Consider the following 25,063-nt stretch of genomic DNA (forward strand, 5'->3'; position numbering starts at 1 on the left):
AATAGAAGCTAAGATATCTTTGATTTTGAATCATACTTTTAAAAAATTACTTTCTTCCAAATGTTTGTGGAGAAATTTCCTTTCTAATTTTGTCTGTTCTCTCTAGCAATTTGTATTCCAAACTTCTTCATCCTTAAAAGCTAAGAATTTGTGCAGGCTGTTCTCATCTCTGTATCACATTTTGTGCAGAATGTCAATTTTGTCTACAGCCTGCCAATTATAATTTGTCTGTTCCTTCATAAAAGATACATGTACTTTCCACTAACCTTAGCTGAAGAGTGCAATTAAGTTTCCCACAAACTCTAAAAAATCTTTAACTGGAATACCAACCACAGAATCATGCTGGAACTCAGAATAATGCTCATTAATTCACCTGCACTTACTTTTTAGCCAATTTGGGGGATGAAAAGGACTTAAATAAGGTTTAAGTAAGAAGTAACTTTAACTCATTATTAAGTGCAAACCATTCAACTGCCCAGTGACAAAAAATAGAGCAGAAATAACTTCTGACCTTAGTGTTTAGTATACTTGAAAAGACATTAATTTCAAAATATAAGACATTATAAGGTGTCTTACAACCATATAAGTAAAACATTTTAGGATACAAAATTGAATAAAACTTATGGAAACTATTTTTACATTATAACAGTTTACCAGTTTAATCTAGTCCTAACACTAACAGCTTGACAAGCAAGAGGATATATCTTCACCTAATCACTAGGAAGTTAACTATAAAATTCACACAGACAAAAATTGCTTTAACTTGACCAAATTTCATATAGAGGTGACTGACACTTTGCTGAACTTGGACAAAATAATCCTGTATATTAATGAGGCCACAGTTCTTCTCTCACTGAAGTCAGTAGCAAAATATCCATAAGCTTCATTAACACAAAAAAACGTAATGAGAAGAAACAAAATGGCTCAGCAAGCTCCTGTGAAAATTACAATCATGTGTTGGGACAAGATGATGTGAATTAATGACAGGACATAAAAATTTTCTCATGGTTTGCTCCAATTTGCAGCATTACTGAAGAAAAGTTTCTAATCAAGTTGAAGATAAGAAAAGGATATATAATATGTATTGCTTATGTATCAGGAATTCACTTCATCTCTTTCAGGCCTTCAGTTGCAAAATTAGGCCCAATGCAAGGAGTTACATTTAGTATTCATTATAAAGGATTATGCCAATTTAACCAGGTCAGTAAATCATACTTGTGCAAATGCAACTTCATCTAGGAAAAATGTACATCTTCACTGGTTCATCAGGTAAAAAAGACTAAACTGGCCAAGGCAGTTTCATGGCACTATAACCATTTTTACTCATTGTAATTTTTGAGAAGAATTCTACTAGGTAGAGTTTGCCTTATGAAGATTTTACTTGAGGAAAATGCTTTTCAAAAACACGGTATTTCTGCACTCTTCCAGTGCAATATTGTGAAACATAGTTGACAGAAATTTTAACTTTGTTTAGGTGTCAGCAGCTGTCTAGCTGCAGCAGCAAGGAACTCAGTGTGGGCTAATTTATCATACTAGGGAGCTGTTTTGAAGCTAGTTTTGCATTCCATTGCAGCCACTGATTGCCTTGCAGAAAAAGTTTAAGCCGTAATTGCAACAGTATCTGTGTCAATGTAACGAGAACTATCTGAGAGGAGCCTTGATTACCTGAAAACCACTTCGGAGTTAAAATGTTTCTTATAGATGATATATTAAATGGGTTTGCTAATAATGTTATGTGTTAATTAAATTTTACATTTATTTTAGGTACATGTAAGCATTAAAATGACCAAAAATTGACAGAAATATATGTTAAAATCTTATAAATAATCCTAGACTCAAGCACAAACAAAAGATGAGCAAAAACTTAATATATACTTCATACATGTCAATAAACCATAAATTATGAACTTGGCAACAAGAATATCTTTCTTCTTGAGATCTTTTTTTTTTTTTCCTATTTCTATTTCTGGTTGATGGTATTTATGATATTTATGGTAGCAGTGGAGGCTGAGATGTATGTAGCTTTTTAACTCAGCAATACCAGTGCTTTGCGAATTAAAAAGAGGACGAGTAAATGGATTTCCTGCTTCAATAACGAATAGACATGAGATACAGTTCAAAAAACGTAACAGGAGAGGAAGGGTTAAATTCTTTCTTCTATTTTCACTATTCTTTTGTTTATTGCATGAATGCTGCAAGAAACGTCATTGCCCTTTAGTAAAATGATTGACAAGTATGAAGGCTAAATTTTAGAAGCATTATGGATGTGATGTGAAGGTATTACTGCAGTAAACACTGGACCTCCCTGTAGATTGAAGCTCCTTCCTTTCATGGCAGGGCTTAAATATTAATGATCTGGTCACTACAGAAAATGTTAGGATAGCCAGAATCAAATTTTGAGGTCCTTTATTTTTGCCCAGGCTTTTATTTGATGATAATGCCAATTACAGTTGGGAATGGTCAGTTATGTTTTTCCTAATTAATTTCCTTCCTTTCAATTTTTTCTTCTATAATACAATGGCTACAGTTCTCTATCCAGTCCAAATTCTTTGACCCTCTCTGTGGGCATAAAGCTGTCATAAATCCTTTTATACAGCTAGAGAAGAATTCCTCTCTAGGAGGAATTAATGGATAGCCTTAAGTCACCTCCAGTTTTGGACTTCAACAGAGGGAAATGTGTGTGTGGGAGGAGGAAGGTGGAGGGGGAAAAAGGATAGGACAATCCTCTTAATCCCTGACTGACAGCAATGGCCCTGTGGCTAATATAAATGGGATTATATTGCTCTAAATTCTTTGGGGATAAACTTTGTTTCATGTTGGCCACTGCATCAGGGGACTGAACAATTCACTTTGCCATCCTGTCCTGAAAGGTAGCTCAAGCACTTTTAGACCAATTCTGAATAGTGTTCCAAATTTTTGCTTGTATTATGTTTATTTAGAATTTTTATTTTCTTCCTGGTAGAATCCTTCTTACATAAGTGCAGTGGCATCTCATTGCCTTAGTGTACTACACGAGATATTTTAGAGTAATTCACATGCTACATGAAAGACCTTGCTTGCAGAAGAATTGATTGACTCTTGGCTTGTGATTATGTCTGTTACTGTACTGCAATTTTCAGGCACTGATGCAGGACATCTTCTTCTTTAACTGCCTCATACAGGGTTATTTTTGTTCCTGGCAATGTATATGCAATGTATCTATAAATATTGTTGCAAAAAAAGGTTAGAAGATGCAAATGGTAGAAAAGTTGTATAATAAAGAACTTGGCACTAGATATGTATACTTTAGAAACTTCATTTTACTCTTGCTATCTGTCTGCCTAAACAAGTGGCAATTTCTGTGCAGCGTATCAGGCAGTAGCACCTTTGTTTTGAGTAATTGGTCTGAAATTTTCAAATTTGATCTCACTTTTTTTTTTTCATTTTTTTTAATGGAATCTTTGAATCACATCTTTTACACTATTCATGAATATTAATACTAAATATGAAACAGAGATTATAGGTAGTTGAGGGACTATCTAGATGGATGGAATGTATAAGAAATAAATATCCTTTGACATATATACTATTTCTTTCCAAGTTTTAATATAAGTGTTGGTTTTGGGTCTTAAAAAATACTATTGCCCACAATTCATCCTAACCTACTTTTCTGACATAATGCAAAATGATAATTTATGACTTTCAGGGATTTTAAATCTCACTCACACTTTTCTGACAATTCCTTTAAAACAGAAATCTACCAACTAAAAAATTCTGCTCTTTATCTAGTTCAAAAGTAGAATGTAATTAGAACACCACACAGTGGTGCAAATGAATTTAATTTTCACCTTTTTGTCACTTACTTTGATGAAGGACTAGAAAGTATGAAAATATGTGATAGTAAAAGAAAAATTAAATACAATCCTCCAGAGTACAGTAGAATATGAAATATTGTTACATATGGAAAAATCCATGCTTCTCAGAAATTGACAGTAAATTTTAAACTTATGTTAGTGAGACAGGATTTCATTTTATATCATCAGATGTCAGTAATGGGAACATTGCTAAATATATCCCCTGGGCAAAACATATGCTTAATTCTGATTTCACTTACTTTCCTGAACACCATGCATTATTATTTTCCTTTTATTTTACCTTAGCTTGCAAATTTCTTTTAATTTTTTTTAACTTTTATTTTTTCTGACTATATTTCAGTGCCTTTTTTTTCAGCTGGAATTTAAGAATTCTTGGTATTTAGGCATGCAAATACTGAATTTATTTATTTAATATTATAAATTAATTAAATAATAGTTAATAATTTTGCCAAGTTCTGCCAGATTACTGTTACGAATTTCGGAAACATCTCTACATTGCTGAAGTGACTAGAACTTTTGGTGCCTTCACTAGTGGGAAAAGAATCAAATTCTCCCTAATGTATGTAAACTGCAGATGACCTGATCTGCTAAGCCCATGAACAATATCACTTCTGCTAAGCAATTGCTTGAGACTGGTTCTAAGATTTCTGTAGTGCCTGTGAACCATGAAGAAGTCACATTGGGCTATCAGATTTCTGACTGCATGAAAAATTTTCACTGAATAAGACACTCTTTAATGGTAAAACCAGGAAAGTAGGAAAAAGATACTGACTCTCAATAAATTAAAAAAAAAAAAAAATTGTTCATTAAAAATACTTTTTGAAAAGCATTGTTGGAAAAATAATTATTACTTTCAGCTGGCTACAGGCAAATGCAAGAAATGTTGGTTTCATTGTGGAAGTTAATATTCTTTGTGCATAGAAAAAATAGAAAAGGTAAAAAATAATAGCAAGTTCTTGAAAACTTAACTGTGGAAAAACTGTCTTTTCCAAGATATCTCCCTTCATCTGCATGCACATATTCCCAAGTGTATTTATAATCTATGCTTGCTGTTACACAAATATGTACACATGACCTGCATTAATAACTTCATTAGTAATTTATGAATGATCATTAAACTCTCTTTTCCATAAATAATATATAGATTTACCTTCTTAGTATTCTTTTTCAGTATATCTTCAATCTTTGAAAAGTGTCTAAAATTTCAGACACAGGTGAAACCAATATCTTGATTTAGAAGTCCTGAGTAATATTTATTTTAATCAACACTACACAACGAGTTGTGGAGCTTATTATGTAGAAATAATTATATTGATTTTAGCTCTGACAGCATTTTCTTTGTCCTCTTGTACAAGAAGAGTTAATTTAACATGTGAAATAGAAAATTCATAGCAAATGCACTATCCATCACTCCTGTGTACTTTTAGTGAGCTTTATTTACCTGAAATGAAGAAGCGATGCCAGAATAACATAACATTTTGGATAGATTTTGAACTGAAACAAACTAATTTTGAACAGAAATGAACTGGAACAAACAACACTAGTGAAAGGCTTAGTGCAAAAAAACACCAACACACCCCCTGTCCATCAATCTAAACCTTGAAATACAAAGATACTGAATGTTACAAATAAAGCATTTTACATTTTTCACTCGATGCATTGTTTTAGATAGTTGTCTTATTATATACAGCTGAGTCTTTTTCCTATTTTAAACTTGTACCTTACTTTTACGTGAACACTGCTCATGTCTATAATTCAGGGGGTAAAACAATTGACGTGCAGTGTACTGACAAAAACTCCATCAGTTGGGGGGTTTTTTGGGTAATGAAACATTACCTTTACAATGTTTCCCTTACCTGAACCCCATCAGACGCAGGGATGTAACTCGCTCTTTTAAATGTGTCTGTAACATTTCTGAGAATTTCCACAGAAATTAGAAGGTCCCCAGCATAAAAATTTTTCCTCTGCGTTAAATCCAACAGCGTCTTGGTTACTTGGGACATGCCATCACCAGCCAACATCCTCTGTCCCTTAGCGAGGTGCTCTTTAATCTGTATCAGAAGATCAAAATTAATATCAGAACCTACTTTACTGAGGAAAAGGAATGATAAATTCTAAATACAGCCAAAATATTAAATATTAAAACTAGTAAAAAACAAAAAAAGGTTTGTCATGTTAAAGATAAGACAAAATAGTAGATTATGATGACAGAAATATTATTTTTATCAGAGAATCATTAATTTTTAATTAATTAATACTGAAAGATTTTGAATTTCTTGTGTTTCACCCATTTGCTTCTTGGAACTTCAAGGGCCAGACTGTGGCTTTAATCTACTGCCGTGATGTAGCAAGGAACTGTCCTTCCTCAGAGGAACAGGTGTACAACCACAGTTGCCACTCATTTACAACTAAGAGCTCTGAAAGGAATAAATACTAAGGCAGTACACTTAAAATCTAATTTACTATGGGAAAGTAGACCTTTCATCTCTGCCAGCCCAGCTTGCCCAGTCAATTCGAGAGAGATGGTTTAGTTGGAAGCTGATTATGGTGCTTTCTTCTGTAGCACTAAGGCAAAGACGTTAACTTGGAACAATCATGTTTACTTTTCCCAGCAAATGCAAATTAAGTTATGAATTGCTCCTATGTATCTGCACAGGAGAGTACATTTTAGCAGTAGCTCTCCCAGCAGATCTGTTCAGGGCTAGTGATCCAAAACAAATATGCTAGTAGAAGTATACTCCTGATAAGAAGCTGGCTTGTGAATCTGATTTATTCTCAAAGCTGACTTAGCATCTTAGGAAGATGCAGAGTGTATCACAAAGATATGACAAGGCCAGGCAAGGCTAAAAAAAGAGCACATTTGTTAAACAACCTATTTTTATACATGCATATGAATTTATGTATACAAACCCAAGTTCTTCCAAATGGAAAGCTAAATTATCATAGAAACATAGAACATCCTGAGTTGGAAGGGTTTTAAAGGAAGGAAAATTACTCTAGACAGACCTCACTCTCAGCAGGAGGGATGAAGAGAAAATGCTATGCAACTGACAACCAAAATGCTGGCACCATCTTTATAAATGGATCTTTAATTGCTTGGGGCTTGGCCTTATTACTGGCATTATATATAGAGAGGGAAAAATCACTAATGTAACATACAGTTGAACTAGATGATCTTGAAGGTCTCTTCCAACATGGATGATTCCATGATTCTGTGATGATGTGTTGGTGACATGGAAAGGAGAGTGTAAAGATAGTTTTGTCACTTCCAGAGCTCCACAGACACTTTGTGTGGATATGCAGGCCTTCGTTATTAAAAAATGAAATAAAAGGATAGACTAAAGGATAGAATATATAGCAAAAGTAGCAGAGTGTTTGAAAGGGTTCAAAATAACTCTCATGAAAGGAATTTAAAAAATGCAATCCTCCTCTGACACATGGACTCTAAGCAGTGGGGTTTTTTTCATGCTGTTGGTTCATATTTTGGTTACATTTTTAATCAGTCTTCAGATAAACTAGATATACGTAACATGGCTGGGGCTGGGCAAAGTGGCTGCTCCAAATTTCATCTATGGCAAGTAATCTATAGTAGTAGCTGGGGATTGTTACAAACCACAACAGCTTTGCTAAAACCCTAGAAATACTTAAAACTTGGGAAAATACCTGTTCGCTGCATCACGGATGGGGAGCGAACCTATTCTATACTGTGAATACAGCAGTACAAGCATAATGGTATGATTAATATTTAGGAAAAAAATATTCAGTGAGAAATGAGACCATTAATTTTTCTGGATTTTTGTTTGTTTGTTTGGGGTTTTTTTTTAACAAATATTTCAGCGGAAATACCTCCCTTAGTCTCCAGAATATTGTAATAAATAATCAGGCAAGAAGCTTGCTTGCAGAAATAATTTTGTGCAATTTCCATTCCTTTTAGAAGTAGGCTTTGACAGTAATCATGTAGGAAAATAACAGTGGGGGAAAAGGTGTGATAACTGAAGAAAATTCATTTCAGTCAGTTCAGGGATCTGATACTGGACACATAACAATATGAACTACTTTCTTGGGAACAAGCAAAAGCAAACATAAACCTGATTTGCATTTTTCCTGTGCAATGTTGCCATTTGCCTCATCTGCTCACATGTTGTGTCTTGGTAGCAAGCTAAAAAGAGTAGAACTTTTTCTGGAACTTGTCCAGCTGTTCACTGACCCTGGATCATATTTCCAGATTTTGAGGATGAACAATATTCACTGCACCTTTATTCAAGCCCATAAGACATAGAAGACAAAAGACAGTCCATAAACCTGAACTCCCAAATTTAACATGTGCCTCAGGATGTACTGTGGGAAAGGTGTCACATAACTTGAAGGCAGGGTTTAAGGGAGAATAAAAACGTTTTTTCAATACTAGGAATAACAGCAATATGATCAATCCTCACAAAAAGTCTACTGTGCTCTTATTCTTATAGAAACACTGGCAGGAAAGGTGTTAAACTATTTAGCAGGTTATTTTGTATTCCATTATTTTGCTTCCTTTTGCTTCATCTGAATGTTCACCTCCAATTTGTTTTTTCATGCTCCTACCAGACTTTAAATTCACATTTTAAAGACAGCAGGGACCAGCCAAATTGCAATGGTTTTGGACCATTCATTGCATACAGAATTCTTGGTTTCAGCTACTGTTGGAACGCAAATAATAAATTAAAATGATCCTAGTTTTGACTGGTTTTTATATTTTTGAAAAAGTAAAACTCTTTTTTTCAGTGAAAAATTTTACAGATCTCTAGCAGCAGAAGTGGGAGCTGTAGTATACTCTTTAGTGCTTTCAGCAAGACATTTTGGTTGCTTTTGGACACAATGATAAAAAAGGTCTAGCAAGTGCCCACATTGCTACAGGACTAAATTATTACACCTACTTCAAAAGTAGCCAGGCGGTTTAAAGTACCTTAGATGTCCTGGCTCTTAAAATTACAGCTCAGTTTGCTACTTTTTTTTTACTTATATCATACTCAGAAATCTCAATTTCCCAACCCAAGTATCCTTCCCCCCCTGGGCCACACCACTCACACATAGCTTCAAGAGCACCTTTTTTTTTTTCATCCTCCCAAGCTCCAACCTGAAGTTCCTTTCCCAGATATTCAGCAATCCCTCCAGGCTCACACTACCTTGAGTTAGACTAGCAGCATGCTCTTAGTTAATAGCGTAACAAAACAGAAGGTTGCAATGTGTTTAGGTAAGGAAAGTGGGTGAAAATTAGAGTTAATTAGGGCAGAGTTTTGACTAAGACCAGCAAGCAATGTAAAGGGATTAAGAATTAACACCCTCTATTAATGTAAAAATGTAAGAATTAACAGCCTCTATATTATTAGTGATGATAAGTTAAATAATGTATTTTCTTGTTGTAAGGCAGCTTACAGCTCCTAAACACATCTTTAAAATCACAGGTGATTCACTCAGTTGATGCAAACTGGTGCAACACTATTAAAGCCAATGAAAATGTCCAGATTAGTGTGAGTTGAAGGTAGTGGGTTACTTGCACAGCTATCACAATAATCTTTCTGCAGGAAAATACAGAATATTCTCATCAGTGGTTAGTGTAATGTCTTTCTCACTATACTACTTTTTTTCTGTGCTATGGTCAGTGTGATATTATGCACTGCCCAAGAAAGCTATTTTGGCCACCACTGTGGGCCCTTGCAGTTCTCTGTGAAGGTCATTTTTTAGTGGTCTTACAGAGAGACTCATTAAAAATAAAGTTTATGAGCCGAGAGATAGTGAAATGAAGCAGCTGTTAAACTGACACTTCAGTTGTCAGCCCAGCCTCTAGCTGCTTGCACTATATGGCTGTGTACTTGAAAAATTACTGAAATGTTTAACTGGACTTTGACTCAGGGTCCAACTGCCTTTGTCCCCTGATTTATCAGAAAGAATGATATAATAAAAATGGCTCTTTACAAAGTCAGACCTCCCAGGCCCCCGGCACTGGAGTACAAATTTATTACTGCATAATAATCACTGCAAACTTAACAGATGTGCTTTAAAAGGACAGAAAACACTGAACCCTCAAGAAACGTATAAGAGGCTGAAAAGAATTATTAATTTGAACAGTAATTATATAATAAACCTTTTTTCATTATTTTTTAAGATGATGTTGGATTCACGGCTAGGTATTACTAATGATGTCATTAATACATTTTATGGTAGAAGGAATATAAGAACACAAATTAGTAAGCCTTACATAGAAGTGAGGAAAGATAGTTTGAAATAAAAATATATCCTGAAATGGCCCATAATCTGCAAACCACTTTTCTTTTTACCTTCACAACTCAGCACTAATATTTTATAAAATATTTTTCATAATGCTCTTAAGATGCAGAAATTTTAAGACCATTCACATCACATCTATAACATGATGTCATTGTGAGATCTTGCTTTCTTTGAGGCTCGAGGAAAACTCCTTTACAGGCTGGTTTTTTTCTGATAAGCAATAGTCCTTTAACTCTTCTAGCACGGAACTTTCATTTACTTTCCTTTAATATAATAAATTATTTACAGTTTATTCGTTTATTTTCAGGCTGTTTCAGTGTTCTAGAATATTATTTCATCCATCTTTTAAAAGAAACAGAATAAGGTCTAAAGATAGGGCTATGTATCTTCAGTTATGCATCTGAATATTTATGACCTAACATCATGCAAGAGATTTTTTCTTTTCTATATTCAGCATTTTATGAAGGACACTGCTAAAGCAATACAAAAAAATTTTCCATTTTGTCATCATTGAAATTAATTAATAGTCTCAATCTCAATCATGATAACATACTATTAAATACACAGTTTCTGCAAAGAGGAAGGCAATGATATATTCCCTTTGTGTATACCAGGAAAGGGAAAAAAAGTAATTGATATATATTGTGTCAAAGAATATTAGGGATATAAATTAGGGAAGACTTTTCAACTGCAAAGGAAAGGATGTACCTGAAGAAACTATGCACACTTCCATATTGGAGGCCTTAATAACAGCCACGAAAAACAAAATGCTGGAATAATAAGTATAGCTCATTCTGATAGGACTGGAGTTTGGACTGGATGATGTAATGAATTTCCTTTCTTCTACAATTCTGTAACAGGTACCTGTAAATGTTCTAAAACCCAGACCAAAGCTGAAGTGTAAGGAGTGTCCTGAAACTGAACTTTTGCCTTCCTGCATTTATACATTCACAGTGTGCAATCTGCTGCACCAAGTTTTTGCAGAGCTGTGCTTCAATCTGCCTCAGTGCACTCAGCTGAAATCACTGCAACCTTGTGCTTTAATGAACTTATTCTAAATTTATACTGATGAAAAGAAAAATGAGGATTGCTTCACTATATAGAAACAGTTGTCCCACTGTCATATACTTCCAAATATTCTTAACCAAAATATTCCTCACAACAGTGATTTGTTTTTAGAGAAAAGAAGGCACATTAATCACACTGAATCCTGTGGTGTTCTAGACATTAATCTTCAGTAAACTGAATCTCTGCACAGATGTCAGGAAATTGTGCTTTTCTATATGTGACGAGGTGTACAAAAGAATCTTCGAAGAAAACCTCATCTAGTATCTATGGAGATCAAAAATGCTTTTGGAAGAAGAATGTGAACAGCTCAAAGGGATGCTTGGTTCTTTTTGTACCTTTTTTCTCTACTCTCACAAGAAAACTCCTATGTTGCTCAAGAGATTTCTTTTGCTACTTTATCACATTACATAATTCCTTTTTTCTAATCATCATCATCATCATCAGTATTGTCAATTCTAGTCCCTGAGATACAACCACCAAATAGGTAACAAAGTCATTATAAAATTTCAGTATTTTAATTTATGCATGGATTCAACAAAACATTTTAATACATATTTTGGACAGATAAGACTGCTCTTCGGTGGAGTATCAAATGACTCCAGGGTTGAGGAATGAATAATCATTAAACAGATAACTCTTTTTTCCTTATACTTTTCATTGTGTTTATTGATCAAGATTTCTATTATTGTTTTATTAAATACTGCTCTTAAATGCTCCAATTATCTATGATTAAATTCCGCTCACGTTGGCTTGCTGTGTGAGAGATCTTGCTGTTGTTATTGTTGTTTCAGTTTTTAACCAGAGGGCATGTCTTCAAGATTTGTGTTATCTATGTATAATGCAACCTGACAAGAGCAAGAGTTGAGAGGAAAAAGAGAATGATGACTCTGAGAGGGTTGTTTTCATTCTATGACAGACATAACATTGCTTGAGGTAGAGTCTCCTAGTTCTCCATACTGACTGAATGACTGAGGCTAGGGGTCACAAAGGGACGTACTACGAATGAGCTGTCTTTCTTTTTTTATGTTATGTGGTCATCCTGGTAAGTATGTGTCCCTAAAACATAAAGTCTGATTAAATTCTTTCTTCTATGTGCCTATTTGATTTTAACCAATTTCTGTATTGATTTGATTTTGTTTCTATACAGTCATTCCCATGACATTCAATTCTGTTTGCAGGACAAACCAAAATGGTTCCTTGAAGAAAATTAGCATTATCAAGGAGCCGTAATTTCTGCATGGGAGTAATACATCAAGTAATAAGCAAGAGAAAAATCCCTTGTGCCTCAAATAATTAACAAACCTGAACTAAAACGGGGTGGGAGAATGCACCAAATGAAGTAGTGGACAAAAAAGCAAGGGAATGGCTGTAAGTGTAGGATGCTGGGACCACTTTTTTGCCTCTAGTTGCCAAGCCAAATTCTTGTAGTCATTCTGGAGATAACGCTGCATTCAGTTGGAGTGAAGGTTCCTGCAGTTCTTGTAGACTTCAAGGGAAAATTAGATTAATTCTTTCTGTATTGAGTTCTTAAATGGCCTTCTATTGCTTTACCTCTGGCCAGATCCCAGTGTAGTTCACCTGTGGCTGCAGTGTTGATTGGTTTGGAATAGCAATGTGATCAGGGAACGCTCAGCTGCTCACTGCTGCAGACACAGCAGCGGGCACAAACACAGAAGAACATTTCATTTAACACACACATTATGCTTTGGCAAATGTGTCTCCTCTAGACATGGAAAAATTATTATGGTTGCTCAGATGACAGAATTTTCTATTGAAAATTTTTCTTTGAATTTAACAAGGGGGAATGATTGGCTATTAAAAAGCGGATATTCGAAAGCAGAAAGGAAAAAAGCAGCTTTCCAGGTTGAATTGTGTTTCCAGGTTGAATGAAATTGTGATGTGCTTATGCAGAAAAGCAGGTAAATGTTTCCTCCCGTTGTATAGTATCTCTAAAATTAAGGTGCACGTATATGTTGGCAAGATCATAGAATTATTTAAGTTGGAAAGGACCTTTAATATCATCGAGTTCAACTGTTAACACAGCACATCCAAGTCCACCACTAAACCATGTCCCCTAGTGCCACATCTATACATCTTTTAAATAACTCCAGGAATGGAGCCTCCATCACCTCCCAGGGCAATCTGTTCCAAAGAGATTTTTTTCGTAATATTTAAACTAAACCTCTCCTGGTACAACCTGAGGCCATTTTCTGTCATCCTGTTACTAGTTACCTGGGAGAGGAGACTTCTGTTCATGTAGCTGTAGATAGCAATACGGTTCCCACTGAGCCTCCTCTTCTCCAGGCTAAACAACCCCGGCTCTCTCAGCTGCTCCTTATAAGACTTGTGCTCCAGACCCTTCACCAGCTTCATCACCCTTCTCTGGACACACTCCAGCACCTCAGTATCTTTCTTGTAGTGAGGGGCCCAGAACAGGACACAGGACTCAAGGTATGGCTCACCAGTGCTGAGTACAAAGGATGAACACTGCCCTTTCTTATCCTGCTGGCCACACTATTCCTGATACAGGCCAGGATGCCACTGGCCTTCTTGGCCATCTGGGCTCACTGATGGCTCATGTTCAGCTGACTGTTGATCAGCATCCCAAGGTGCTTTTCCACTGGGCAGCTTTCCAGCAGTTTTGCCCCCAGCCTGTAGAGGTGCATGGAATTGTTGTGACACAAGTGCAGGACCTGGTACCTGGCCTGGTTGAACATCATACCTGACCCATTGATCCAGCTTGTCCAGACACCTTGGCAAAGCCTTCCTGCCTTCCAGTAGATCAACACTCCAATTTGTTGTCACAAGCAAACTGACCGAAGGTGCACTTGATCCACTAATCCAGGTCATAAGTGAAGATATTAAACAGGATTTAACTCAATATCCTAAACCCACTAGTGACTAGCTGCCCACTGGATGTAACTCCATTCACCACCACTCTCTGGATTCAGCCATCGAAACAGTTTTTACCCAGTGAATAGTGCACCCATTCAAGCCATGGGCAGCCAATTTCTCCAGCAGAATGCTGTTGCAGACAGTTCCAAAGGCCTTACTGAAGTCCAGGTAGACTACATCTGCAGCATTCCCCTAGAGGTTTTAACTAGTCATAAAAGGAGACCAGGTTGGTTAAGCAGGACCTGCCTTACCTAAACCCGTTCTGGCTGAGCCTGTAGTTCCCTGGATCCTCCCTCCAGCCCTTCATATAGAAGAGCATCACGTTTGCTAACTTTCAGTCAGCTGGGACTTCTCTGGTTAGCCAGGACTGCTGACAAATAACGGGAAGTGTTTCAGGGAGCACTTCCTCTAACTCCCTCAATACCACTGGATGTATCCCATTCAGTCACATAGACTCATGTGTCTACATAGTCTAGCAGATCACTGACTATTTCCCCTTTGATTATGGAGGCTTCATTCTGCTCCCTGTCCCTGTTTTTCAGCCTGGGTACCTGGAGAGCAACTAGTCTTATGAGTAAATACTGAGACAAAGAAGGCATTAAGTACATCAGTATTTTTCTGATCCTACATCGTTATGTTTCCCCTGCATCCAGTAAAGGATGGAGATTCTCCTTAGCCCTCCTTTTGTTGCTAATGTATTTATAGGAACATTTTTCATTGTTTTTTACAGCAGTAAAGTTAATATAAGTTAATATATATATTAAGTTCTAACTGGGCTTTGGCCCTTTTGATTTTCTCCCTACATAACGTAATGACACTCTTGTAGTCCTCCTGACTTGTCTGTCCCTTTTCCCCCAGTGTCATAAAGTCTTTTTTTTCTGAGTTCGAGCCACAGCTCTCTGCTCAGCCAGGACACTTTGACGTGTATGTTGGTGAAATCAAGCACTATAATGTCATGCATGGAGAATGTACCAGAGTAGCTTACTGATCCTAAGGTACTAATTTCTGGTGCCTATTGTAACACAGACAGTTATGAAAAAAAACATTCACTTGGGATGGAGCAGTTGGTTTCTATACTACATAGTTCATATGAGTGCCTGAAATATTGGGTTATTTCCTCTCTTTGGCTAAGTGCACATATATTTACAGAGGATGAAGCAGATCTAACCATTCTAACTTTATAACATGGTGTTAAAAGCACTGAAATCCACAGCAGTTCATTCCATGCAATGAGTTTGGCAGGCCAGAGAGGGCGAAGCTTTCTCAGAACCAAATGAGTGCCTTCACCATTAAGCCAACAGTGATACTGAAGTCATTAGCTTTTTTTTTTTCCTGAAGTTTTAATCTTCTGTGTAGAATGGGGAAATGTTAGTGATGCAGGGGAAAACTGTTGCCTGTTGCAATTTCTTGATCAGTTGCTCTCTGATGAGAGTAAAGTTTGTCATCCTCTAGTTAAGATAATGGAAGTGAAAAAACAGAGCTGGCTCCTACAGATTCGGGGCTTACAACGGCAGCAAGACAAGGCATTTACTGATATAACCCCCCTGCCTGTCAAAGGCTGCAAAGGTGAACAGCTGGTGTATACCAGTGTATACCGAGACAGAACAAAAATCTTGTTATTGAGGCCCCTGCATTCAAATCTATAAAACTAAGCCTGGCTGCTTTGCTCTGCAGCTATATAAAAAGAAATGAAGCACTAAACTAGCNAAAAAAAAAAAAAAAAAAAAAAAAAAAAAAAAAAAAAAAAAAAAAAAAAAGGAGCAGTAAATTTTTTAGGAGGAAGCCTTTCATTCCCCAGAGTATAGCAGTCATTTCAGTGAGGAGTACATGGACAGGCTGATATGCTGCCCTTGTAATATAATTTGGAAAAACAAAATCATCTCTAATGAGCTGCAGCTGAGCAAATCATTATTCACCTCAGAGTTCTTTTTATCAAATTATATTTTAGCCAAGCACTTGCAAAATTGTGGCTAACACTGATGTGGAAAAAGTGGAAACAAAATTATAGTATGAGCAGAAGCAGCCGAAAAGCATTTTTATGGCTATATTGTTAGTTTGATATGTAAAGATTCACCTGCATAGGTTCCCATGCTCCTTCTTAAGTGCTGATATTTTGACATCAGTGGGATAATTCATATGCAGTTTTTTCCTTTGTAATTCTCAAGAGTTAGGAGATATTTTGGTTTTCCCACTTTCTGATAAAAAGCACCCCATTTTGCCAGAATGTGTTATATTAGGTGTTATATCACTCAAAGTGGCACTGTGTTCAGCTCCAGGGCCCTCAACATAAGAAGAACGTAGACCTGTTGGAGGGAGACCAGAAGAGGGCTACAAGATGATCAGAGGATTGGAGCACCACTCCTATGAGGAATGGTTGAAGGAATTTGGACTGTTCAGCTGGTAAGAAGGCTCCAGGAAGACTTAATGCCTTCCAGCACCTTTTTACAAGGGTGTGCAGCGATAGGACAGGGAGGAATGGCTTCACACTGAAAGAGGGTACATTTAGACTAGGTATTAGGGAGAAATTCTTTACTGTGAGTTTGGTGAGACAGTGGAAGTTGTGAATGCTCCATCTGCGGAAGTTCAAGGTTGGACAGGGCTTTGAAGGTATCCCTGGCCATGCAGCAAACGGATAGAACTAGATGATTTTTAGGGTCCTTTCCAACCCAAACCATTCCATGATTCTAAGAAATTACTATCTTAATTTTATCATGGCAATTTAATGTAGAATTTCATCATCCAGGTTAGAAAACTGTGCTACATAAGTTTATAAAATGACTTGTATTAGTAGAGATTTTCTGATAATGTTGGAGATGACCTTCAGAAATAAAGTTTCTAGATGACAGGCTTTAGCTTGAGTCATTGTTTATGAGCACAGTATAAATCTCTTCCAAACTAGAGTGTCCAAAAGACACGTAGAGGAAATCTCACTTTAGGCAAAAGGGCTATTCCAGTGTGGGATAAGACAGTGATATATTATTAATATTTTTTAAGAAGATACCTCACAATTTACTTCTTTTTTGTAATTCAATAAATCCTATTACTTAGTATGAATGCATAACAGAGTAGAAAATAGAAATAGCCTTATATATTTAAGTATTTTCTCCATTTTCACAAAATCGGTTTCTAATACTCCATGGTGAGATCTTATTCATTAATGGTACTAATTTAAAATAGTAATAAAAGCTTCCATAATCAATTCCTGAAGAGCTCATAAGCTATGAAAACTCACTGCTCTTCCATAATTAACTATTTTAATATCATTTTTATTTGCATTGACTCCCATTCAAGTCTTTTGTTTCCTGGTTTTTAGATTTTTGGGCAGCTGAAGAGGGCATGAGTGGATTCTTGTGTCAGTTTGGTTTTTTATTTTGTTTAGGTTTTTTGCTGTTTTTTCTAATTTAGGTGCCTATTATCTGTAGAACGAATGAAGAGTAGATGAAGAAGTCTTTAGCTTTGCCTCTTGGAAGTAGGATAATGTAGGATATTCCCAATGCTGGGGTCTTACTTCCTAGTCTTATTCCTTGTAGTGTACCAAATTCGATAGGCTTCAAGAGAGTATGAAAGTCAAATTAATTCTTATTTGAGGGTACCATTTGAAATAGGCCTGTGGGCTCCTAATCACTCATTCTATTCTTGGTCAGGCAGTCACTCATATCCAATCACAGCATGAATAGATTTCTTTGTCTCAGGAAAGACTTTTCTCTGTTTATTCAAATAAAGTAAAAAACCTCACACTTCAGAAGACACTAGTCCAAATTAACCAAGTACTAGCTAAAGCAAACAATTCTACATTTAATAATTAGGCAGACCATTTTCTGCTTCCAGATCAAAAGGAGATAATTAGTAATGAGGAGCATACTTCATAATATTATACAGACTATGTTTGGGTCATTAGATCATCATCTAATCTGCCTTTCTACATATAACAGTCCATTAAGCTAGCAACAGATACACGTTAAAGAGATTAAAAAGTGTTAGTTAGACTGAAGGAGTTTTCAGAAAATGAAACTATATGCCAAGGGCAGAGAACAGGTTTTAACAACTTCTGCTATAGCAGTAATTGATTTGGTAAAATGGTCTGAAAACCCAAACCATGTCTATCCAACAGAGGGGAGAAAATCCTCCAAATTCTGAAAATTTATGCTGGAATTAGAGAAAGCAAGGAAATTCCTCCCTGTTGACTAAAATCTGGTGATCAATATGTGACCAAGAACTATCCAGAAGGAACTGAAGAAAGGATATTCACTGCCATTAGATTTTATTAAAACATATGACTTTCCTTCATCTCTATCCGCAACAAAAAAGACACTTGGAAGAATTTCTTTGTTGTTATCTCCTCTTTCTCAAGGACACATTAAACAAATTGCACATTATTGGGAAAAATATTCCTTCTTAGCTGCAAGGACGACTGTCAGCAGTCCTGAAACACCATGCTTGACCAAGAATGTTTTCTTAATGCAAAGCTGCAGGTACTGCAAGCACGTTACGACAATGCAAGAAAACTACAACAAAATCTGATCTATAGTCTGTGATGTTTCTTTTTCTGTTCAAACCATTGCTTGATCTTCTAGGTTATGATTCCAGGAGGCAGAGTATGCCTATTTACCACTTTGCATTTTCTACTTATAGTGCTCTAAGAAGAATAATTCTGATTAGGTTCTTTAAGTATTACTATTAGAGCTAAGCAAATAATTTCCCAAAGGTTATTTCATGGATTTGGGCATTTTTGTCCTTTAATATGTTCAATGAATAAATTTTCATATTACTCAACCAGCTGTGTAAGCTGGTCAAACAGTATTTGCTAAATTCATTTGATGACTGATTTGTACCAAATGTTGGATAAATTATTCACGACTAATTGGTTCCATTAGTCAAAGAGATCTAATTGTCATCCTGAGTTTTAAAAGGAACCTGTATTCCATAGTGCACAAGGTAAAATAAACTAACAGAAGGGCAGGCTGTACATTTGTGGCATAGCTGAAGTGCATCATTCTATTAACTGCTTTTACTCAGGCTCCTACATACGAATTGCGTAGGGCGCTGTGCCCTCAAAAGACGTAAACTAACTGCAGATCTTCACAAGTCAAACCATTTCCCTTGCTATTTCATCGTGTTCAAGTGCATAAGCCTCTTCAGAGGCCCTGTAGTTATATTTTTACCATGCCAGGTATTTTCTGTGCTGTCCTATGGAGAGGTAGGAACATTAAGATGGAAAAGTGGCTAGACACTAACTCAGAAGACTGGACATAAATTTCCTGCTTAATTGGTCTCACTCAGTTCCCCATCAACAAAAAATGGAGATGTAGTGCACTAGCTGGGTTTCTGCTACTTTAATACTGCTTATTAAGGGTGGAATTTTGTCCCATGTCACTTCCAGGTGAGTAATAGAAAAAATTGTAAAAATAAAAGCTTTGTGCATGAGGCAGTGAACCTACTGCAGTTCCATAGAATAAGGAAACAGTCTTCAGGGGTCAATCACCTATGGTTATGTGGTAAAATTCTACACTATATATAGCAAAGAATTCTGGTTCCCTCAAGTTAATCTCTTTATCCCTCCTCTGTCCCAGAAACCTATGCTTTTAATGCCTGCTGACAGTGCTCTCTCTGCTATGCTATCCTCTAAAGTATGGTAGGCATTGTTTGGGAGAGTGATCACTGTTATGGTCTTAAATGATGTCAGGAAGTATGCTAACAGACACACAGTTAAACAGTGTAGATGACTACAAGGACAGTTTTTAAGCTTGGGCAGTCACCCTGTTTAGTTTTATTTACTAGAGTAACTGTAAGCTTCCAGTCCAGCACCTGTGTAGCCAGGTTAGCATGGACTGTGGCCAATGTGTTATTTTCTGGCTCCTATCATATGAAACACTTTTCTTTATAGAATATTTTCTTAAGCACAGCATCATGTGAATTCTACTACATGATTTCTGGGCTGGTTCTGGATCATATGTGGCTTGTTTGGAAGGCAAAGAGACAGGCACCTGTCTGTATTCTATGCTTTAATGTATTAACTATTATATGTACGTATATCAACTGCTTTAAATCAACTTCAGAAACATCACTTTTTGAAGACCTACTTTTATGTATTTCAGATAATAAATGAAAGGAATTCAGCTCAGACTCAGATTTTATGGGAACACTCACAGAACTGAGTGACAACCCCCACTCCTGGTCTGAGTTAGTAAAATAATTTTATTGGTAAATTAAGCACACTAAGGCGTCTCATAAATGCTTTCATAAGCACACATATTTATTATAGCAACACCGTCTGTCAGTAGCTTCCTTATAAAGCCCTATTTTCAGGGATTTATGGAACTGACATATGTATCGTGGGGGGACAAGCCTACATTTGCAGGGCGATGACCTTATAGGTCGTTACCTCTGTTTTCTCTGATTCTTTAAATATGCTGTGTTGTTCACTTTGAGAAGGAGTAAGATGCAAGATAGGCCAGTTTTCTTTTTGAACAGCTCCCAAGTGTAAAAGAAATCCACTTTTCTCCTTTAATTTGTATACATATAGGCTGTACTGAAATTTTGTGCAGCATTAAGGTATGTTTAGGTGCTTGTGTAATTTTAAAGAAACTTTACCTATTTTTAAATGTTCTTTGGCAAAAAGAACATTTCACAGTGTGGTCTATTAATATTTATATTTTGAATAAGGAAATATAGACAAAAATATAAATCTGATCTGGGTTAGAAATGCCTTCCTTTGTTCTTCCTGCCAGGCAGACTTGCAGCTCTTGAAAAACTATCAGTGCCTCAGCAAACGTTAGCCAGTTAAGTCAAACCACTATATTGCATGAAACAGTATTTCCTACTGTTTGAGTTTAAAACTAGCTTAGACATAATATATTCAGCTGTTGCAAAAGAAATAAAATAACAGAAATATTAAAAGCAAACTAGTTACAGCCAACTCAATGTGTTTTTTGTGCATGAACAGTAAGAGGAAAGACAAACAAGCAGAAAGCTGTATAGAATAGAAAAGTTTCTATGTAGTAGGGAAAAATCCTTCGACAATCTATTCTGTCTTGTTTTAAAAATTATTCTTGCTTTGGCCTTCCCTGAAACTGAATCCTAGGCCACAAATAAGTTAGATCTACTGAAACAGAAATGCAGCTCAAAGGAATTAATCAAAATCTTCTCTAAGTAGCAATCCAGATTTGAGGGATGACAGCCAGGTTACTGGTCTTTAAGCCACCAAAGATTTTTAAGCATGTTACAGAAATGCTGGACTTGGTTGAGAGCTTGGGAATTTATGAAGCACAGGGCTGAATTAGTGTCTCTCTGCTGAATGATAAATGGAGCAGTGGCCTTTGGAAAAGGAGTCAGAGTAATAAGAGTGTCAGTAAAATATATCATGCAGGCAAAAACCATTGTCCATGAGAAACTTCAAAGGCATGTTTCCCACTATACTCTTAACCTGGCTGAACGCCTTGGCTATGTAAGTAGATTGTAATCAATACACCTAGCATATACCATGGTGGTATATTTCTAATTCCCAATGTATTACACTTGTGCATATAAACATATTTAGGCAGTAGATAAATGTATAATGCACATGCTCAACAAAGAAACTTTTCTTTAGGCATACTTTAAAACACCACATAATAATCCTTCATCTACAGTTACTTTATTTTTTCAAGACACTGCAATAGCTTTACCCTATAATCATTTCCTATTGTTACATTCAAAGGCAAAGTTCTAAATTTGATAGCAAAAAGAAATATCATTCCTGGCTTCCTAATCTGCAATTAAAGAATTCATGGTATTATAAAATTCTCAGTAAGTCACTCTTCCAAAAAATCTAATTTATTTGTATCTCATTTTCTAATAAATCAAAATATGTCTTACCTCTGAAAAAATTAGCCCTACAAAAATTTCACACAGGGGACATGAAAGAAGGGATGCTGATTCATTTTTCCACTTCTACAGTAAGACAAAGGTTATTTCACAAACACCAGCAATATACAAGATCCAAATAATATCCATTAATATAAATTATTATTTCTCATGCCTATTTTCCTCGTGGCATTTCTTATCAGAAATCTAAAAGTAAATAAGGTTTTTTTGCACACCAATTATTAGTAATGAATAAACAGAGCAAGTACTAAAGCTGGCTTTGCACCTACTGAATGCTGCAAGTGTCTGTACTCATTTGATATGCATCTAGCAAAGCTTGGATGTTCCCAAAAGGCCACTCCATGAACACTGAGAGAGCAGCGTCTGCTAGTGGTGCCTGTAAGAGGCAAAGAAGACAGAAAATATTTGTATAAGTCAGAGATATTGGTAAGAACGAACCTTATTTAAAGTATATTTCATGCTATTTTAAAACCACACACAGAAACAATTTCATGTAATGATCATCAGTACATAGAGATGAGTGTAAGATTCCAAATAACATTTCAGTGTTTACTTGATCACTTTTTAATCATTGTTTTCTTAAAAATTTTTATGTTTTGCTTCTTTTTTATCACTTTTCCTGGTAGGTCCGGTCAAACTGATTTTTCCTCAGCTTTTTTGCTTTGAATATAATGCATTTATGTATGTTTATACATATATATATATATCCCATGCATACCTGTAAGCTATAAGAGACAGTACATGTACATGCTTATATGTGCATGCATATGCATAAGTAAATACGTGGAGTTTATATAGATATATTCACATATACATATTTTTACATGAGTCTGTTAATGATTTCTCTAAGACGCAATGCAAAATATTACTCCTTTTTTGTGTCATCATAAAATTTCGAAGTAGTACTCTACCTGTGGCATTGAGAGGACATCGATTGAATGCCATGTCCCCAGCTGGGGTCCTTTTCCACACCATTGACATTAAATAGTCTTCAGGACATATTTCATAAGGCGCTGTCATTTATAAATGAGAATTTAAATACAAGCATTAACATAAAAAAGATATTTTATATCAGAAAAACAAGCATTTAATCTTACCCCATTTTTTCCTGAGACGTGTATGCTAACATAATTTGGTTTAGTTTTAAGTTTGAAGTTAAAAAAAATGCAAAAATGAGACCCCTGACATTTTTGTATATCTGTCTTTGTGAAGGTATTTATTTCATACAACCTGTGCCATTATTTTCTCCAGAAAACAAGCACTCTTTTGGTTGTAGCTGCAATGTTAATAGGTTTGAATCTTTCTTTGTTGCTCTATTTTGATCAATAACCTTAAGCATCTATCAGATGATGATACTTAAAATGTGATATGTTATGACGCTTATCTTACACTAAAATTTGTAAATATTTTTCTAAAATTGAATCTGTATGTGAAAGAATCAGTTCTGAAACCACAGTTGAAACATTAAATGTGTTAAAGGTGCTAAATGAGAGCTCTATATTCAAAAGACCAAAAAGCAGGTTATTTCTTTGAAATGTGTTTCAGTACAAGTTGGTAATTAAGCAAGTATAGTCAATATTGTGGGACTGAGTGGCTATAAAACAAAATAACCTTTTACTGCTTATCACAATACCATTTAAAGGGAGAAAATATTGTCTCAATTTTGTAGTAACAGAATTGTATGGGGGAAAAAAAGCTTCAGCAAATTCTTCATGTTTTATTTTCATATGGTCACAACTACAGGTTCCTTTTCTCTTCATATTTTACTGTAGATTCCAGTTTAAGATTTTTGAGTAAACTGAATTAACAGAAAACCTCTGGCTGAAGTAGTTTCACAGCTTACAGCACTGACATGCTAGTTACTGAAATCTAATTCCTTCCAAGTTCATCAGAGAAAAGCCAAGAATTTTTTATTATTATTATATGTATTCCTGGAAAAATATGTAATCCCACTGTATTACAGCAAAGTGGTTACAAAGCAAGAAAAAGAAAAGAGAAGGGAAATTCGGTCTAGCAGATGGTGTGATAAGGCAGAAAGCAATTCAATGATTCACCCATGGTTGCATGGGAAATCTCTAGCAGAGGCAGGGACAGACTACAGATTTTGCCCATCCCATTATCTAACCCATAAAATCGTCCATCTTCCCTGTTTTGTACTTCTGCTGATGGAGGTGAGAGCAAAAGAACTGAGTAGACTTTTGCACAAAGCTGTATCCTCTCTTTGTAGAGGACAAAGAATACCTAGCAGATGGTTCAGTAATACTAATATGAATCACAGTTGGGCAGAAAAATCGCTTGCTAAATTTGCCTCACCATCAGCATTCCTGAATCGTAAATCAAGACAGTTGGTGCTGCTAAAAAAGCAAGAGATCCATTAATGGTAAAACCCAAAGAAAGTCAGTTATGTTAATAATCTAGAATACTAGCCCTGCTTCAGATATGCCCAAAGAGTGAATGCATCGGGACAGTGTTAAAACGTGAAAAGCCAGATTTTGATAAACATAAGCCATCTGGTGGCATAAGCAAATGCAATTACCATTCTATTATGACCTTATAAACAAAAGAAATGTTATGTTTTAGGAAGTGTAAATTAACATAATAAGGAGGTAATATTATAAATTATATAAATTTGCCAGGGCTTAGAGCTCTCTGAGAGGTATATTTATCATGCAGCTGTGACCATTACAAATATGTTGTGTTCACTAATCAACATTTAGGTGTTGATCCTCAGAACTTAAACTCTTACTTTTTTCCACATACCAAATGCTAAATGTGTTTTGGTTTTTTTTTCCGAAAAAAAATATAAATGTGCATCTATAGGCACACATATACAGCATATTTTCTCCTTTGTGTTAGCAAGTCACAGGTAATATCAGAGATTTCTCATCCACTTGGAAAGGTACTAGTGTGCTTTTGCATTACAGCTTTCAGAATTCAAGATTATATTTCAACTTCAGGCTAGTGCCAGAGATAAACTGTGGACCTGTGTGTTGTATTCAAAGTAAAAAACACTCCCAAGACCCAGAGTTATCAGGAAAGAGATGTGGGAGCAACTTGGTATCACTTAGACCAGGTAAAGAAGTTTTCCTGGTCCCTGTATGACCCTTGGCTTTTCAATG

The 25,063-nt window shown here is 35.8% G+C and overlaps 1 protein-coding gene across 1 annotated transcript in view; it reads right to left on the reverse strand.

The window, feature by feature from the left end:
• LOC114067036 (adhesion G protein-coupled receptor B3) overlaps positions 1–25,063 on the reverse strand; it is a gene marked incomplete at its 5' end in the record, with an annotated part of 99,356 nt that overhangs the window by 54,272 nt on the left and 20,021 nt on the right. Inside the window, 3 exons of the mRNA XM_027902213.1 lie at positions 5,711–5,905; positions 22,214–22,320; positions 22,856–22,957. Of these exons, the coding sequence (XP_027758014.1) occupies positions 5,711–5,905; positions 22,214–22,320; positions 22,856–22,957 (404 nt within the window). The remainder of the gene's footprint in view (positions 1–5,710; positions 5,906–22,213; positions 22,321–22,855; positions 22,958–25,063) is intronic.

Source organism: Empidonax traillii, unplaced genomic scaffold (assembly GCF_003031625.1).
Source record: "Empidonax traillii isolate 1590-97213 ecotype Southwest subspecies unplaced genomic scaffold, ASM303162v1 scaffold851:size265644, whole genome shotgun sequence".
Taxonomy (NCBI): Eukaryota; Metazoa; Chordata; class Aves; order Passeriformes; family Tyrannidae; genus Empidonax; species Empidonax traillii.